The sequence below is a fragment of the Odontesthes bonariensis genome, chromosome 11 (assembly GCF_027942865.1).
Source record: "Odontesthes bonariensis isolate fOdoBon6 chromosome 11, fOdoBon6.hap1, whole genome shotgun sequence".
NCBI classification, from domain to species: domain Eukaryota; kingdom Metazoa; phylum Chordata; class Actinopteri; order Atheriniformes; family Atherinopsidae; genus Odontesthes; species Odontesthes bonariensis.
Genome location: NC_134516.1, coordinates 15,816,025 through 15,836,317, shown reverse-complemented (window position 1 = coordinate 15,836,317; position 20,293 = coordinate 15,816,025). Strand labels below are relative to the sequence as shown.

The window sequence follows — 20,293 nt, the reverse complement described above, 5'->3', positions numbered from 1 at the left end:
AAAAAAACCAACCAGTTTTTTTTTTTTCCCATCAGCTGGGAATAAGTAAGTAGGAGAAGCCAGAACATGTAGCCTCACATACCATATTACAGAATATCCATATTTCTTCCTCATATGGGGAAGTTAATAACATGCCGGTGGAATTAAGGTAACACTGTTTTGTCTGTTCAAAATCCCAACTATAACAAAAACGCCATGCATTTCATGTATTTCTAAATGGAGGATTGTAAGCACTCACAAACATGGAGTGAGATCAATATAATTATATATATATATATATATATATATATATATATATAATTATATATTTATGTATATATATATATATATTTATGTATATATAGACAAATGTTTCTTCTCTCTTCATCTTACAGGAGTTCTGAGCTCCATCAGTGCAGAATGCAGCCCATCCGTCAAATTTAGTTCCAGCAAGCTCTCCATAAGGTCACTCACGTCCACTCCATTCTCCAGCAAACTGACAATACTCCAAAGAGGGCTGGTTAGAAAATATTACCAAAGGGTCCAAGCAGATCTAGCTTAAACACTTATAAGAGTTCTCTTTTTTTCTCTCTGGTTAAGTTGCTCTACTTCTGGGAACGTTTGAACTGTTCTTATTGGCTGCCAAGAGGCCTCCGGCACCAGAGATAGACTGAGGGATCCATTGCCCATAATCTAAATCCTTGCAATATTTTTTCCAACATCAATAAATATTTCTATCTTAAATAGTGACAATCAAATATTTTGAATAAAAACTACTAAATTAAAACAAAAATATGGCAAGACGCATAGAAGCTTTCAGTTGCAAAATCTATTCTGAAAGCACTTTTGTAATTCCTACTGTCCAATTTCTGTTCAATTAGTTCAATTGTTTGTGTAGCAGCAGTTCCTTCATCATGATATTCACTTGAGTTGCTCTTTAGTTGGGGTAGCATCAACTTAAACGTCAAAAAACCCCATGGCACTTTTTCAAAATGCCTGTATTTTCATGACATTGTCGTAGTGATTTCTAAAACACCAACTTTTTCTAGTGGATTTCCACCAATAGGAATTCTCCACCCGCAATGCAATTTTCCATCAGAAGTGCTTCTCCAATAGGAAACGAATGCAGCAGGAGATGGCATCATTTGACACACAACATTAGTCAAAAAGGACTCGGAACATCATCATGAATTATCACCCTAATTGCAAGAAATTGATCGATTTATAAAGAAAGAAAGCAAAGTGATATCAAACCAAGGTGATAATTGTTTGCAAAAACACAGTAAAAAGACAAAAATACAGTAAAATCCAACTCCACACTCAGGCCTGGATATTTTGTGGCCACAGGTGGGAGGACTACTACTGATTCATTACAGGTGGCAAATTCCAAATGGTGGAACTCCAATAGAAAAGCACTTGTGACTCCAATTAATCTGTTTGACTCCCTGAAGAAGGCCAGCAAGCTGAAATATGTTGGTGTTTTAGAAGTCACAATGCCATGAAAATGAAGGGATTTCTAGCAAATTTTTACAAAGAGAAATCCAGTCACTTAGTTACGTTTCAAGCATGTCTTAAAGACATGGATGCCTGCATGACTTGTAAATGTATGTTTCTGCATTCAGACAAAACGGATAAGGTTATTTTTTTGGTGCTAAACATCTCAGAAATATACTATTTAACCATCTTATTTATTTTTTACCATGATGCATCCTTTAACTCTTAAATCAAGTCACCAGGATCTCTTTACCTCATGCTTGAGGCTCTGTTTTGGCTTCACATAAAATCCAGAATAGATTTTAAATTTTGTCCCCAGAGAAATAAAGTTCCTAGAAACCAAGCTCAATCAGATCTTAAAGACCTCATTATCCCAGTAGAGCACTTTTCTGTCAGACTGCAGGCTGACTTGCTGTTCCAAGAATTTCAACAGTGAGAGTGGGAGGCAGATTCTTCAGCTATCAGGCTCCTCTCCATCGGAATTGACTCCCAGTTGGTTTAGAAGGCAAACGCCCTCTCTACTTTATAGATTTTGTTAAAAACTTCTTGTTGAGAAAGCTTATAGTTAGTGCTGGCTCAATCGTTTCGGCCCATTTGTTGTGAGAACATGTTAGTGGTGATATTACCTTCATACACTAGAGCTGTGCCTGTCATAGAACAAGCAAGCCAGTTATCACCTGGTGTTATAAAAAGAGAAAACGTATCCCACACAATTATGGTAGTGTCTGAGCAAAGAGTTACACAAAGATGTAAATCCCAAATCTGTGTCTAGTCTGTCTGTGTGAGCAACACAGGCAGAGCAGACACAGGCCAACAGTGAGATTGAGGGGGCTGCCTGTTATAATGAACCTGCCTCCTCATTCCTCTTTGTTTTGTTAAGCTGTTGCAGCAAGTTTTTCAGCAGAATGTTGGAGTGCTTGTCAGGACAGTCTGCTTTAACCAAAGGCAAAGCCGTGCACATTTTACATATTGACAAAGACCGTCTGGGAGGAAACAATTAATCAAATGAGCCTAATTTGATTTGAACGACAGTGCGACAGGGCATCTGCCAGAAAAAGGGAGGGGATTTGTTGAACTGCCTCAATTTGGGCTCAGTTGTTTTTTTTTATTTGTGAGCATAAATGGCGGTCTCTCCCGTGAATGAGATTCAATCAGTCAGGATCAATGGCATAATTAAGACGGTAGAGCTTCCTCCGTGACTGTAAATAATGGACACTTTAGAGGTTGAATGTTTATGGGAAGTCATGTTTATGACTCAGCTCTGAGAGAGACTTCTTACTTTAGAGTTTAGACTATTATTCAGAAAAGCTACATTTTGAGCTAAAAGTGCCAACCTAGTTCAGATTTTTTTTTTCTGCAGGCCGCCCAGGATTTAAAGAAAATAAGATTTGAATTCTGGTTTAGGTTTAATTTTCACAGTAAACCTCCCCTGTTTGCAAGTACCTCAATGGTGAACACTGTGAGCATGTTGAAATGCAAATGACCTAATTTGATCTGGACAGGAACACGACATGAAAATGAGGCCGGGGTTCAAATGACTCCTGTAGGTAAATGCAGCACCACACAATTTTTTTTCATTTGCCAGCCTGCAGAGCTGCAGTCCTGCTCCGACTGTCAGAGGATATTCTCTCACAAAAGGCTTCAACTGCTATGCTTCTAATGAAAGCATCAAGAAAAATAAGAAAAACTTAGCATATTGTCAGATAAGGTTTCCAGGCAACAAAAATGCATTAGATTACATCTAGAAATAGTCCAAGCTGGTGCATGAAAAAGCTAAAATAGCACACCCTAAAACTGTAGATGGATGTGTTATTTTCAGTTTGTGCTGCAGATTGGAGTTGCTAAAAATAGGACGTTTTGTCAGTTTTCTCATCTTGACAGTGTGCTTTGGATACAAGTTGTAACGGGAACACACATTCTGTCACGGCACTACACATCTAGCTGTGTGATGAGGACGTACATCATGCCATGGCGTTGCTCAGCTGTCTGCTCTTTTTTCTCCAACTGCCACTCACGACGGGCCTCTAGCCACAGACCCCCTGTGAGGAACACATACCTAATGGTAAATAAAGACTCAGCAAACCAGCAGGATGTGCTTTGAGTGTGTTGAGTAAGGTCTTACAACATGTACCCCTGCATCTGACATTTTATTAAACTGTCTTGCATATGCTTTGGTTATGCCTTGCTTTGAAAATGAAAGGCTGAATCAAACCACATATTCATGCTTCTTCGTTCAATAATGTTGAGGTCCGGGCTCTGAGGAGGATTCATCCCTCCATAAGACCTGTTGCCACTGATTTTCAGTCTGGTTCCTGTGTAATTTGGCATACCTCAGTCTTTTCTCCCCGTTTCCCAATATCAAGAATAGCTAACAGCCACCCTCCCAAGGAAACCATTTCTGATGCAATTTTGGGAAAAAAAAAATATGCATCCTGGGTCCTGAATCAGATTATTGCTAAATTATTTCATATTTCTTTAGGACATCACTTTTAGAAACTGTTCATCTGCTACAGACAGTTATATAGGCTTCCCATTTCTTCTTCTGCCCTCCAGTTGTCCAGATTCCTCAAAACTTCTCATGTTGAGATATATCTCTCAAACTGTTCTATCTTTGGACAAACAGCACTGGTTTTGTTCCTTTAGTTAGGTGCTTTTTTAAAAATTTTTATGCCTGAATCATTCATACAGCATAAAAAGTCAGGTGCAATGACTGACCTGAAAACAAAATATCTGAAACACCCTCGGAAAACCTGGAGAACTGTTGCTCAAGACCACAAGATTACGGGAAACTCTGGCTCCATGGAAGCAAAAAATAAAGAAAAAGGGGGTGGCTCAAGACTTTTCACTGTATTGTATTGCAGCATCAGTTGAAAATAGCGAAACACATCATTAACAATAACTCCAATTGTCTTAATATGAATAATTTGCCTACATTGTGTCATTAACCAGTTCATTCACATTGCTGGTCAGTGTGCACTCAGTGCTTCGATCCTGTCTTATCCTGTCATGATCTGTGTTTTTTTGTGTCTAGTTTCTAGTCGTTTGTGGCATAATTGTTTAGTCTTTTGATGTTCTTAGCTTGCATACTATTTCCCTGCTTTCAGAAATTAGTTTAGATCCAGTCATTAGTCTAAGTATCCTCAGTTTCCCTGTTTGGTTGTCAGCTCCATTTCCACACTTGTCTCCAACTCAATCAGCCACAGCTGCAGTCACTTCCTCATCACTTCCCCTCGTTGCTGTTTTTCTGGATTCTTTGATGCTCTGGATTTTTCTCTTGTTGTGTTGTTTAGTCTTCTGTATCTTACATTTAATTCTAGGTTTTCTGGCTCAGCCGCTTTTTTTGTTTATTTTCTCAATAAACACTTTAGAGGCTAAAGTTTAGCCATTCACTCGTTGCCTCCAGACAGCCAAAGATGACGTGCTAACAAAAAAAAGATAAAACCCTGCCCTTTAGCATGTGCTCATTATCTTCGTAGGGTTGACACACAGATGCAGTTGTTCTGCTGACTCCTAATGACCATTTTCATCCAAAGCTGCAGAAACAGAAGCAGACCTGGGTGCAGAAAAAGTTTCGGTCATGACAACCCATTCACCTATTTCTTTTTGGTAGAAGAGAAACAATCCACTACCTTTAGCATAACAGAAATAAGCCACTTTGTTTCAACATCTAAACAAGTGCACATCCAGGAAAAAGGTAACAGGAGAATATCAGAAGCCTGATTTGGGCATCTTTCAGGCACAGCTGACTATTGCACTCTGAATGGCAGCTTTGTACACTAAAACCATCGATTTGTGTCGGGATCTTTGGCAGGAAATGCAAAGGCCGGCAGTATTTAAGCTACCTAAGTTTTGATTTCCTTGTGTAAGAAGATATTGAACAAACTTTGTTTTGTTTTTCATAAATGCTTAACTGGTTCTGAGCCTCCGATTTAAACACGATGAAAATCCGACACCAATTAATACAAGCAAAAAACATTCGCTGTTTCATGACTGCTTATGAATTTGGGTTTACTGCACAGTGTAAATCATCTATGTCCACTCTGACAACATTTTGCTTGCAACTGCGTTTAAAAAATAACTCCTAAGTCATATATAACTGAAGTAAATTGAATATTTTATCAAGATGTTGACATTTGAGTTGGTGATATTCCCTGGTGCAGTACACAACTTATTTTGTGCCATCTCCTACTGAGATAATGTACTCTGTTTTTCACTTGTTTTTACACCCTTGACTATTCTTTCTGTGTATTAGATTATTTGGTAAGCAAACTCCCTCAGACCTTCATAAACAAAATAGTTTCTCGCAAGCAGAGTTGTTGGGAAGGCTGGGACCGTTTTTTTAACTGATTTGGACTGCCTGGAGCCCTGCACTCTGGCTCAGATGAAAAGATGGCAGAGGGAAAGCAGAAGTGACAGCTGAGCGTCAGATTGGTTTAAGAGTCGAAGCCTTTGAGAAAATAGCTAAGAAACATCCCTGCTGGAGCTGTGCCCTCACATGATAAACCAGGGGTAACCAAGGATAGACAGATTATCTGCAGCTTTGAGATGTGAGCAAAAGACATAAATGAATTTGCTCTCTTCACTTTACTGATATGTAGTGGATGGATTGCTGTGATATTTTGAAGGGTTTCCATGATAAACACTGATGGCCTGCTCAAAGTGAACTTTGATCTGTTTCATGATAACATCATTTAATGATTACTGCCTGTCTTCACCTGTCCGTCTCAGAGTGTGGGGTGGTGGGCGTTGGATCTCGACTCTTCGGCAGCATCCCATCAACTCCTCTCTGGCAGTATATCCTCCCTGGATTTCTCAAATCTTATCGGTTGGTTTTCTTAGTTCGTTAATGCTCAGATTACAACGTAGATTTAAGCCTAGCCCTCTGTGTGCATTCCTGCGTTTTCATTTCACCCCATGTTCTCTGTGCTTCAGTATTGCTGCTATTGCTACCACTGCCTGTAGGCCTGCTCACTTGCTCTGATCCTGTCATCCCATCTTTGACCAGTCATTATTCCCTCCAACTGTTATAGAGTTGCTTAAATCTCATTTGTGTTTGCTTTTGGACTAGCTCCCATGAGACTTACCTTGGGAGCCATTTTCCCACATTTGATTAAGAAATGTAACTCATATGGTGATGAAGCCTAAAACTCACCAGCAATATTCAGTGTCGTAGTGACCTGGATTTGACATGATATTTTTTTGTCTGGCATATTATTTTTAGTTTAACCCTTTATGTACAAGTTACCATATTTGATCCCTTGCACATGCTTAAAAAATGGAACCCCCCTCATGCCATGGCAATAGAAGTGTAACGGTGCGTTCAGATCGGAATTTTTCGCGCGACGTGATTACATACAAAGTCAATGCAAAGACGTGAATAGATGCGGGTTCGAGCCGGCGGCGCGAATGACGGTTTTGAGGCGGCGTGCGAATGACAAGGCGCGAATTTGCGCGAGTTCAGAAAATCCAACTTTGGCGAAATATTCGCGTCACGACAGCCTATCAGCGTTGAGATTCTGGACGACAGTGACGTGGAGACAGATGGACAGGCGCTCCGCAGCTGAAATGGAGTCGTGTCTGGGTCAGTGACATCATCCGGAGGTGTACTCAGCTCGGAGAATTTCACCGCCTTCTCCAGGATTTGCATCTGCATGACGGCCTCTTCCAGCGGTATTTCAGGCTCACCAGGACCCAGTTTGATGTGCGTTTCCGACGAATCTCGGACTGCCACAGCAGGTACAAGGACGCGATGGTACTTATATCAGCCATGGTTGATGAGAGAATGAAATGGATAGCCCCTTGAGCGAAAATTCGCTCGTTGTTTACTCGCGCGAGTAAATTCAACTACACCCGTGGCAAAACTCGCGCGACTAACGCAGTGCATCTGAACGCACTGTAAGAAGTCCTGTGACTTTCTCCAGCCAATCAGCAAAGTTCAGACTACTTCACAATAGGTGGTGACCAGAAATGAGCCAGAAGCAGTCAAAGTAAAAAATCAACCTCCCAGCAACACCCAAGGGTTGAAACATTTCCCAAGTAATTCAGTGAGTGCCCTTTAAAGAGTTAACTTGGGTAGAAAATGTTTTTTTTTTTTTTTTTTTACTAAAGGGACCGTTTTTGCCCATGTGGATGCCAGAAAATCAACACTAGACGTTTTCAACTTGAGGCACTTATAGTGGTTACATAAAAATGGCAGAACATCCTTAAAAATGTCACTAGGGACACCACTCCTCTACAGGGTTTCACATCCCCTGGAAAAAACAATACTTTGCATTAAGAAACTGTACTCAGACTTAGATATGAACACGAAAAGAGTCTGGATACCTGCTAACCATCTGCTTGCTATCATTGGCTAAAATACATGAAAAGGATTTAAGCATTCACTTTTTACCTCGTCTGATCCTGAGCCAAAGATGAGCAGGTCAAATGGGATGGCTGCCACCATATCTATGAGGAACCATCCTTTAAAGTAGTGGATGGCAATCTTGGCCGGGTGGCTAACCACTTCCTCGTTGGCATTGACGTAAGTGGTCCTGAAGTTTATAAGGATGTCCACAATGAACATAATGTCAACTATCAGATCCACCACATTCAGTGGAGAGCAGGAGTAGCCACACTCCCGCCTCCTCTGCTCCTCGATGTCATTGAGGAGGAAGGCAGCAGAGTAAGGTGTGAAAATAGCTGTGTAGATGACCAGCAGCAGGATAAGCCAGTCCCACACTGCTTTGAAGGGACTGTAATGGAGGATGGTCCACTTGTCCATACGTGGCGTCTGCAGTTTGTACTCAGGCAGAACGTCTGCACCCAGAGAAAGAACCTACGGAAGAACACAGAGAAATGATTCATTTACTGTAATAGTGTTTTAACAAAGTGGAGGATTTTTTTGACTAATTTTAGGATCTTAATAACAGATTAGAGCATTTCACAGTAACTTTTTAACTTTGTGAAGGTGTGACACCAAATATTTTGAGAGCAATGTTTGCACAAAGTAAAAGTGACCTCAAACGTCACTTCACAATATACGCTGTCTAATTGCATTTGGACGTCTGTGCCTTTACATAGTCATGGCTGTCAATAAGGGGAACTGCAATATGCCAAATGACTGAAGATCGGTTTGAGTAAAGATATGTTAATGTGAAATCCAAATGCAGTTCAACATCATCTGGCAAGAAAAATATGATCCTGTGGAGGTGATTACTCAAGGCATGATTTCCCTCACAAAAATCTTTGTGTTCAGTGAAGGATAAAGAATGCCTCTGGTATAATTGTAACTGAAATTTTAACAATATATTAAAGGAAATAAAGCCTTGATTGAGCAGGCTGCTTCAGGGCCATGATTCCTTAAGTGTCACAAAATCTTAAGATTGGAGCCAGGTGTGAATGGTTTGAAATAAGATCATGCATAAAATATGTCCTCAGATGCTGTTGAAGTGTTGTCCCGAGGATGAAGATATAATCTGTTCCAGGCAGCCTGAATGTCAATGTCATTATCTCTGTTATTGCAGTTACCATATATATCCTGACAGCGTTTAACATCACTATTACCATTTCAGATAAGAGTCTCAATGACTTCAAGGTAACTATAGCTGCAGGTAGAGGACGCGTTCGTTCATCCAAGTGTTCAGCCCAAAACTGACTAGAATTCTCCAGTCACTGATTATGGAAATCGCAAGGAGGAATGCAAAGAGAGTAGGAGGAAGGTAAAGCGCAAAGACTGCAAGGACGGAGTGACGATTACTATGTGTGAGTACGCCAGCGAATGAAACAGGAGGGATGACTCTCTTTTGGTATTCATCATTTTTGCATGTCCGCTTATCTCAGCCCTGGTCACCTTCATAATCTGAGGGAAGAGATGATGTATAGCACAAAAAGGTGCAGTGTTAATAACTGAATTGGTTATTAGGAAGTCCTTCCTTCAGTGCAATGGGAGGGGTCAAATGCTATTAACCTCTGATATGGAATGACCTTTGAAATTGATCAGAAACCAAAGGACAGACAAAGGGAATCTGTTCTATAATTCATCACACTGATACTTCATTAAACGTGGGTGTTTAAAATGCTTGTTTTCATTGTGGTCCCAACTCAATGTGTATTTGTTCTTGACTTTTAAATGACTGTGCTCAGATATCTGTTTTCTAAAGCTGATTAAGCATGACATGACTTCGAATTAGGTCCAAAAGATAAACTGATAAATTCCAGGCCAGACACTGTACAGGTACACTATCCTACAGTTTATGAACAATAGTGATGATGCAGACCACATAATAACCCTGCAGTACTCCAACAGTCCTCAGCATGTATGGACACATTGTCTGTTACGCTGCTAGGAAGCCTGGGAGGAGTCAGTTGGTTGGCAGAATGACAGTTCTACATTATGGTATTGTAGCCAATCTGTTTCTGAATAAAATATCCAATTTCAATTATTTATCGTACCTACTGTAGCTGTGTGCAAATGCACCCTCTCGTGGCATAATGGAAATCTTGCTCAGTGTTTGGCTTGGCTTCAAACAATATGCAAATGACCAAGAGCTTACTTCCCTGGATATTTTTGGTCTGCTCTGTCAACACTAATGTTGTCTCATGTTTCTGTGGTTCATTAAGTTGTGTACATCATTAAAAATAATTTACATAATTCCAAATTCAATTTCAGATGATCCCAAAAAATGTATATTGACGCCTCAATGAGAGCAGTGGACATCTGAGCCTCCTGCAGGAATAAGCCATGTGCACTGAGATGTTCAAAATGCAAGAAACAACATGTGAGATACAAGCCAGCTTTCTGTCTTAGTTGACCAGCTTCCTTGGTGAACCTTCCATCTGCCCGTGATAGCCGTGAGGCAGCCAAGGCAGCAGAGAGCGTGACTGTTCAGAGCCTCAGATGAACACAGGATTTTGGAGTTTGTTTCAAGACATCTGCTGTCATGTGCTCTTCACAGTAAGATGTCTGGAGATCTGTTTACAGGCCTAAACTGTGGAAGATGGGGACTGCAGTCCCCCATGGGCTTATATCTTTTCCACTATTATATTTTTAAATACTTAACAGCAAGCAGTTATCATTAAAATTATAGTCTGTGTAAAATATTATATGCTCACTGAAAGCCTGTTTAAATATTCATTATATAGTCCACTATGCAAGAAGTCAGCCACTGTTTAGCATTGTTCAAAATTATTCATTTGCTATGTAGTTGCTATGCGTACTCATCATCTGGCACACAAAAAGTAGACATAGACCATCATGAAAAATGTTGATATAGACCATCAAGCATTGCAAAGTGAAGCCAGGAGCTATTGAGCTGAAGGAATGTGCTAATGGTAGCTAACAAGCATTATCTTCCTAAAGCTTTGCAGTTTGTTGTACTGGTTTTCCTGTTGAGCAGCCCTGGTGAGCAAATAAAACTCCCCAGATAGTGAATAGATTTCTTTTTCTGCCTGAGATGCAGGATTTTGAGTCATCAGTCATGTACAGCAATGATATTTCAAAACACCAGTTCCTCTGTCTGAACACTGAACATGTTAATAGTAAGTTCAAATCATTTTATGATTACCATGACCTGGATGACTGAGAAACTTTATCAACAGTAAGTTAAAATGTAGCTTTGAAATATTTGCAGCAATGGCTGTGGCTCTAAAGAAAAAAAGAAACAAAGAACATTTCCCTTATTCATAAGCTTTCCATGTGTATTAATTAATTCTTAGTAAATTGAAGATGATTATAAGGTTATAGCCACATATTTGCTTTAAGTTTATGTCAGTGTTGTGGCGAGAGATTTTGCAAACATGTTCTCGAGGAAAAACAACAAACTTGCGCTGTTAATTACCTCAGACGTGCTGTGTACCTATCCTGTCGGCAATTGTTTGTTTGTGAATATCTGTGAATATCCGACACATAATTATGAAGCACCGCTGCATAAAAACATTGCCTGAAATGTCTACCCTGTCCCCTAGAAATTCCTCGACACAGTGAACACAGTAGAATGAATGAGAGAGTGAATGTGTGGACAATCCAAACACAGCCACAGAATATGTGTGAAGGGTGGGGCAGAGGAAATACCCATAAAGCTGCAGTGACGTGTCCTCAGATGTGGCTGACAGATAATTTCTGCTGTAAATTGTGCATTAATTGTCACCATAGGGATGGAGGATATAAAACTGTGGGAGTGCATACTAAAGGACTCTACAAAATAGAGGTTAAAGACTAAAGAGTGTATAAAAGCAGATGAAATTTCAGCTAGAATCAAAGCACAGGCATTACCGCTACATGTTGATACTGTAATCACTGGAACAACATAGCAACTAAAGTTCTAAAATCCATGTCAATTCATCCCATGTTACAGATTAAGCAGTCTCCTTGCTGTTGAATAATTTTGAGTGTAATGCTGCATTGATTGGTGAGTGTAAATCAGTGCCTCTGGCTACTATCTAAGGCCATCAGCTGAACTTGTCTTCAAGTGCAGACAGGGGTCGAATTATGTGGCCTCTATCAGTTCCACATTAACAGACAAAATGCAAAACCGAGACCTAATCAGGGGTTTGCGGCAGCTTCAACCTACCGCTGGGACGACATTACCTTATAGTCTCCGTTTACTTAGTGCTTCATCTCAGCCCGAGCAAGGATGGTGGCAATGACCTCTATGGCTGACTGTAACTTTAGAAATTTGGCCTGAGCTCTGGTTGGTGTCTGGCAGCTGTAAGAGTATCCCTGATTATTCGCTGCAAGTGATAGACACCTGTGCTGTTTTTACATATCAGACCCCTTGTGTTTCAATTAATCATCCCGAGGCACACAAAGGACAGATGGGGGTGCGGATGTAATCTGCTGACTTCATCGACCACTCAATCTGTGCATGTCTGACTTGTGATGATGGTAAATGATATCACAATTAACGTCATTATCAAATCCAATGTTTCTGCATTCCAGTCTGCGCCCCGTCAGGCTGTCAACACACGACTGGTGAAACAAATTAATTATAAAAAAAGGCAAGAGCCCATTCAATTTTAAATAATTGTTCTGTGTTTATTTGATTGAAAAACACAATTCATTTCTGAAGCTTACCATTAAAGGATTGTATTTAAAGGAGAATGTATTTTTTATTGGTGAGACCTAATTTGAACGATTCACTAAAAATGTTGCTAATTATATACCAATGACGCCAATCAGTCATTCAGTGTCCAATGCAAGGCCACTAATAATGTGCTAAGAATCAATACTATTGATGACTGCTCACTATATATGCTTGGTGGCAGCAGGGTGCTTGAGTCCAACAGATAATATTCTAAGATATTACACTCTTTGACCACAATGGCAGAGTTCCATTGCGAGCCAAATTTAGTCGACTTTCATTTTCTTTTCACAACTGTTTCCAATAATGACATAGTCTGGCCACACTATGTTTGCTCTCACAAGACTTCTTTAAGTTTTTTTTTTTTACCATTTTTCTTTGTATATATGTGAGCTGAAATTGATCCTTTTGCCACCAGCAAGTTTGTTGCCAACCATTTATTACTTTATCTGCTTTGGAAATGGATGAAAGGTTAAGTTCAGCAGAATTCAGAGCCCTACCGTCTTACTCATGCATTGTGAAATGTAAGAAAATATCCCCTGGTTGCCTTGTAGAGTCACAAATAATTCAGTACTAGATGTATAGATGATATATGAACATAATCCTTAAAATATGCATGTCAACTTCTAAATAAAGTGAGTTGCAAAGGAATGAATGGTCCACACTTGAAAAGCACCTTTTTAACCTTGGCTAGGTTCTGCAAAGCACTTTACAGTGCATTACACTGCTTCCTGTTCTGTACATATAGCACTTTTCTCCCCATCATAGACACACTTACACACCTTTACAAACTGGGAGCAATGGGTTTCACAGGCTTGCCTGAGGGCTTTTTGGCACATTGAGGTGTAGTGAATCATCCGCCAACCTTCCTGCTGGTGGATGATTGCCGCATCAAGTGAACCACGGCCATCCCAACAAAATTTTGACTTCCCAAACTCTTTGTGGTCTGTGTATCATATTTTTTTTAATCTAAACAGTAGAATTTGTGGCTGCATAATATTTATATATTTCACCCAAGGTCACAGTCTTCCCAATAAACAGACGCGCAACCTTATGTAATTATAAAAGAGGAAAAAGAGAGGTAAAGGTATCATGATAACATTTTATCTCCTTTGTTTGCAAAGCAGTGGCACACATATTGAACAGCTCCTGACCTTGCTAATGGGACCTTTTACATGTTTGCACAGCATCAGCAGTACAAGCGCAGAGGAGGGAAATCCTTGCATTACAACATAATCATGTATGTACTGACTAGGCTTAAACCAGTGGAATTAAAAAGTGTACTTGTTTCATTTAGAAACAGTGGTCAAAGAGATTTATCAGTATTATTCCGCAGGTACAGCTATATATTTTTTACATGCTTGACAAAAAGCATCCGCCGTATTAGCTGTAGAGAGGGGATGTTTATTAGGACTTACACGAGTAATTTACACAAGGTTCAGGGAGCAGAATGTTTTAATTCAAAATACCGAAATGAAAACTGCAACTGTTGCCAAAAGTCAACTGTTTTTGTGTCACAGGCACCTTTGTTAGCACAGATAAACTATGAAGAACTAATTGACATGAGATCATTTAATTTCCCTCTGAACAGAGAGATTCGGGACCTTTGTATTGCAAAATACTGTCAAACACATTGTCATGTTCTTACCTGTGTGACCTTGTCTGTAACATTGTGCGTGCGGTCTTTGACTTTTGGGGCAATGATGGTCTTCTCAGAGGATGGAGGAGACGGGCACTTCTTTTCATTGTTTGCTTCAGAGAAGTTGAGTGTGATGAGGGGAATCTTGTTAATGGTGCTATATTTGTTGAGGTTGGAGTCAGAGGTGGAGCCAAGAAGGCTGGATTTGATCTGGCTGAGAGGCCCTGAAACAGAGAGCAACAGAGCGAGGATACTATCGATAAAAGTTGTTTTATAGTTGGGCTATTGTTACTCTGATGGGGACAGTGAACTGCTATCATTAGAAAACACCATAGTGTTCGTCTGTGATTGTTGTAAAATGGGTGGTGAGGATGGAATTACTTTTGGAGTGAGTTCAACCACAACACAACACTGATAACACAACAGATACTGAAATACAATCTCTAAACCCTCTGACCAACCCATCAAGAATCTTTTCAAGTTCCTCATTAAATGATAATCTGGATCAGTGTTGGTAAAAGAAAAGAATAATTCAGTGCACAATCGAAGAACACAACTTCATACAGCTAGTCAAGCCATCTCCCTTCATAATTAGGCTTAAACAGTGCTTTTTTCTCTTCAAATACTGTGCAAAGTCCTCTAAAAGTTCACAACACGATTAACATTGCAGACATTAACTCCCTGGCTGCATGTGAATCATTCAACACTGACAATACTGTATGTGACAGCACCACACACACATTGACATGTGGGCCGACGAGAGTGATAAAAAGTGAAAAAGAGAATTGCTGATTCAGTCGTGTGAGCCAGCAAAGGAGGGTTGCGTTGTTTTTCCCCCTTTTCACCAAGAACAGTGCAGTGATTGAAAGTCAAGGACAGAGAAACAGGCAGCTGAGGATGAGCCATTGCATGCGCAGCTTCAACACATGCCACAGTCAGAAAATACATCAGAGCAGACGTAAAGAATAACTTAAAAGAAAAAAGCTGAAGCCATACCCACAGCCATCCAGGAGCGCGATACTAGCACAACAGGGGAGAGAAGAAATAGCAGGTAAAGGGGAATTATGGAAGGTTGTCTGGATTGTAGGGTCATGGGTATAAACAGCATTAACATTATGGTTTTGTGTCATGGTGAGATTACAGAGGAAACACTGGCCAGTTACACTTTTATTTTTTCCAAGTTAATGGGAAAACTACAGAAATTGTAAATAAAAAAAAAGACTTTTGGGAAGCTGTGATCCTATTTTGTTGTGAGAAAGCCATAAATTCTGTTACATGCATGCAGCATAAGCACTGCTATTGTTCAGTTGCATCAAATAAGGGAGGAAAAATGGAGATGCGCAAAGACTTTGAATGGAAACGTAGTTAGGTTTCCTTTCATTTAGATACGGCAACATGGATCCAGAGGTTTTATTGAAGAAAGCAGAGGTTACAGAGAGTGGGAGGTATCATCTTATAAAGCTTCATTGATTTTCTTTAATGCATAACAGGCAGGAGAGAAATACAAAGTGCTGCTTCATGCAAGCGCGTGCACAGGTCAGTGTATGTGTTCCCTTTACTGAGGCTTCCCCTGGGCGACAGTGTTGAGCGGGCCATGTACACTGAGACCAAGTCTTTCAGCGCTTTGGTGTCCTTGGCCCAAACATGCTGTCAGTTATCCACAAAGGCATTTGCATTCAACATAAACCTTCATGGCGAAAACTCATGCAACAAGCAGGCTTTGTAGGTCAGATATGTATTTATCCACTAGGCGTGCCAAAATTCATGAGCTCAAGATGCAGAAGGCTGCTGTTGGTTACCTTTGATATTGCGGCCATTGTCTGTGATGGCAGCAACACGGCAGAGGAGGAAAAAGAAAAGGGGAGTGGTGGTGAGAAAAGGATTCTGGTTTTCTGTGATGATAAATGGGTGCCAGCATTAAACACCCACTGTCCCCATGAACAATTCATTACACTGAAGTAGACATATTACTGTGTCAGACACTGAGCTATTTGAATGAGAATTGCAGTTAGGCTGCATAGACTGATTGGCCTGGAAGAAGCAGGACCAGTGAGGGGTAAAGCAGCCCTCAACTAAATGAGGGCAAATATGTTAATAAGTAATTCAAACTCCAGTGAAGATAGATAGCACACAGTAGAGTTAGTGAATCATTAGAAAACTGATTTGGGAACTGGGACACCACTTTTTCCTTGAGATTTTGGTAAGATATACAACCAAATTTATAATAAAAATTCTGCATACGGAGAAATGTATCTACTAAGGTGTCAAATATCACATTTAGTTGTTAATAATATATGACCCTTAATTTTTCATGAACCCCACGCTGAGCACCAATTTGGAATTTGACATCAATTTGAAACTGAAAACAGACCTTTTGCCCCATTTACAGACATATTTGTTAAATCATGCTTAATTTTTTTTTAGATGGAGGCTAAAAGAGCATCATTGTGGATGTATCTTAATCATTAGTTCCAACGTCTTATCATATAAAAAAATGCTCAAAAGTGGACATATCTGTAAAAATCGAAGTGTTGACTTCTTCTTGGCTCATCATTACGGTCTAAATGTGAATGTTCAAGTAGTCTTTCAATGGCAAATACACTTTAAATGTGTTCTTAATGGGAAAATTGTCACTGAGGCACACCCCTGACAAGAAGTGATTAAGTCAAAGCAACCAACACCAACTCTCAAGAGTAAAGATTGTGGTTCTCCTCTTCAGATACGTTTTAGAGCAAAATATAAACTGATAGAAATAAACATAAAACATGTCACTGCTTCATTGATAATGTGTCACAAACATATACTACAAAAAAATACCTTACTTCTCCAGCTCCAAAAATCCTAAAATGGAGAATTCAAGAGACTGTTAATATGCAAGTCTTCCTGGACACAGGATTTCCTCGACTCGCACTTTAAGTTAAAAGGTTTCACAAATAGTCTGCCATGAGTTTAAAAAGTTAAATTCACCATCTGTAATAAGATCAAACTCATGTGATTTTATAAAGATAACACGGTCATATGAAACAATTCATATTGGGTGTTATAAAACTGTCAAAGAAAAATAGTTGGTCAGCCGGGGTGAAGCTGTGCGTGTGTTTGAGACTGTCTGCAAAGGTTCTACCCATATCTGAATGGCATATTTCCACGTATTCATCTTGCAACATTTATTGGTTTTGTGCAAATTTATCAGGTTCAACCAATGCTGTTTACCAACTAGGTATCATACTGTCATTAAGCTGGTTTCCTATGTTAGTTTGTACTTCAGATTTGAGTAAATCTTCTCATTGAGGAAACATCCCCTCTTTCACTCCCATTATTATGATACAGGTTCCCAATTAATGAATTAGATACTCATCTGTTCTTGGGCTTCATACTAGTTTTGATAACAAAAAATCCTACTCATACTGAGCTCAAAAGCATCGTACCTCTTGAGTAGGTGAATGGGAAAACAAAGTGTTCACACTCTGAAGAGCAAACAGCACAGTGACATAACATAACATAGAAAAACAGGAGCAGAACAGCTTAAACTAGAACGTTGCCCATACAGTGGGTACAGTAAGATAAAACTGGTGCAGTATATCTTAGGAAATTTACAAAAGGTTACAGTAGAGCAGGAGATTCCTACCTTCACTGGCATGCCTGTCCCTGAATGCTATCTTGGACTTGGACCCAAAGCCTTCGATGTCATGCACGGAGGAGGCTCTACGAATACTGCTCACACTCTCTCTGGAGGCGGTTGGAGTAAGGCCCGGAATTGATGGAGCTGCAATCAGCGTGCCCTCTGGGCTCCGGTGTTGGGTCTGAACGATGTCCTGGTCTGGGTATATCCGGTCCCAGGGGCCTTTGGGTGATGAGTGGTCCAAAGGCCCGGACACGGGGGTTGAGCAGTGGCTGGGGCCGATGAGGGCACGGGTGTCGTTGGCGTAAGAGGGACTGCAGCTCTCGCGGGTGGTGGGAAGTTGATAGTCGCGGGTAGCCACTGAGCCATCGCTGTGGCGAGGAGAGTCGACCATGACAACGTCAGGGTCCTCCTGGGGCAAAGACTGCTTGCTGATGCCCAGGAGAGGTAAGGCAGGGAGGCGGAAGCGGAAGAATCTCCCTTTTCCTGATGGAGAAGGAAATAAAAAGAAAGATGAGCAAACATGCTATCATCACTCATTATTGTTCTACTGTATTATGTCTTCCTAACACCAAATTAAAGAATGATAACTATTCAGGGAATGATGTACCTGGAGGCTATCGCATGTAAATATAAACACTGAGACAGTGGATAGCTAACTTGATTATTGCACAGGGCTATTCGACTGCATAGAAACACTGTGTGGTGGTTTCTAATCAGCCAGCGAGATCAACATTAACCTCACTGAACTTATGTTTTCATGATGTGTTTTTACCAGATTCCATAAAGTCTTTAGTCTTCTGGTATGTTGCACATGTTTGCCAATAGCACATAAAAAAAACTCCTAATGCAGCTATTAAACAAAAAAAATAAACTTCTGTCAGATCAAAACAAATGCCCATAGTGCCTCAGGCGCTTTTTAGTTCTTCAACTTCCTTCAATTATTCATGGAGGAGGACATTTGCTGAAATATTATAATGGCAGGGGTGCTTGGAGGAGTCCTGTATAGGATTATGTTCAGGATTTTAATGAGTGATCTAAACCCCTTCGGTACAGAGGGAGAATGTGATCTCAGATCGTTCTAAAGGAATATCACAAAGGAAATGTGAACAAGCATTAATTTAAAGGCTATGCTGTATCCACACCATCACAAATGCATATTTAGTTGTATCTTACACTGTGGGAAGGCAACATCGTGACAGTCATGCCTGCAGAATTTCATATATGGACCAAAAATCATGGCTTCTGTGTTGTGAATCACTCAGTCACCTAAACACATGTCAAACATATTGTATTTAAAAAGGCTGTTTAAGTCCTTAAACACTGATCTCATTGCCACGTTGTGCAGTGAAAACCAACTTTGTTAAAAAAGAAAAAAGAAAAAAACAGAGACAAAAGACAAGCTAATCCAAATTTAAGGAGCAAAAAGAGTGGAACAACCATGGGTGTGTTCAGAAACACGATATGTGGTAAATTAGAAAACAGAATGAGTGTTTGATGCTTAGCAGGGAGCAGCGTGCATCTTTATTTTCCTCACTCCTCTTCGTACTGAGGTGAGACTGACAGCGAGGTGAAAGGAGCTAAATTTAACCTAATGCAGAATGTAAGTTTGGGTCAGTGAAGCGAGTTTCCAGCCAGATACTGATGAGGCTGGGAATTAGTTTTTGCATTTAGATGGAGAGTTAAAGCAGAATTGGAGGCTTGTGCTCAACTCTGTGCTGAACTAATTAGTTGTCAATCGTAAAAGAGACTAAAATAAAACATGTTCAAGTGGATTTTTTGTTGTCCACTTGTTGATGTTGCAAATCATGAACAAGAGTCTGTTTCATCTGTAGTAAGTCACTGATCAAACTTACCATTTGCTTCACAAGCTGATCCCAAACCAGCAATCTCACTAAAATGCCAAAGACACTCAAAACATGAAGACCCTGTTTAGCAGAGATACATTTAAAAGATGATCTAATCTCGAGAAAAACTGTTCCCTTTTTGCAACCACCGTAGTATTACAAAACCAACACTTTTACAAGTTAATCATGGAGAGTCAAACACCAACATTATCTGCTGAAAAAGACATCTTGACAAAATGTTACAACACATGAATGCATTAACAAGCTCAGAGCGCTACTTCTAATTATGGTGGCTAGAGGAAAAGCATATTCCATACACTACACATGTGTTAATTACCTCATTATTGGCTCACACTTTTGTGGTATGGGCTGAAAAAAAAACAATCTGTGCGTAGCCTTAGCGCATTGTAATATTCAAATGGCTAAACCTTTTGATAAGATTTTCAACCTGTTACTGGGTTGTGTGCGAGTGTGTCTTTTCCCTCTTCAACCCTCTCCTTCTTTCCCTGCAGAATCTCACCAGCAGCTTTACACAACCAGTGGACGCACAGTGGGCCTTGTTGCTATGATACCAGAGAGTAATATTTGCATTGAATATTAATTGGGCCCTCAGATCCCCCGGTTGGGGAGTGAAATGTCCTTCTGTAATGTGAGC

General features: G+C 40.1%; 1 protein-coding gene across 4 annotated transcripts in view; it reads right to left on the bottom strand.

Annotated features, from left to right (window-relative positions):
* LOC142391697 (potassium channel, voltage gated eag related subfamily H, member 7) overlaps positions 1 to 20,293 on the bottom strand; it is a 76,644-nt gene that overhangs the window by 25,510 nt on the left and 30,841 nt on the right. For 2 of the 4 annotated variants that reach the window (XM_075477682.1, XM_075477683.1), the window contains exons 4-8: positions 17,798 to 18,277; positions 15,972 to 15,992; positions 15,169 to 15,192; positions 14,182 to 14,396; positions 7,865 to 8,290 (exon numbers count right to left, since the gene is read on the bottom strand). In XM_075477682.1, coding sequence (XP_075333797.1) covers positions 7,865 to 8,290; positions 14,182 to 14,396; positions 15,169 to 15,192; positions 15,972 to 15,992; positions 17,798 to 18,277 — 1,166 coding nt within the window. The remainder of the gene's footprint in view (positions 1 to 7,864; positions 8,291 to 14,181; positions 14,397 to 15,168; positions 15,193 to 15,971; positions 15,993 to 17,797; positions 18,278 to 20,293) is intronic. The other 2 variants (XM_075477685.1, XM_075477686.1) reach the window with 2 other exon arrangements.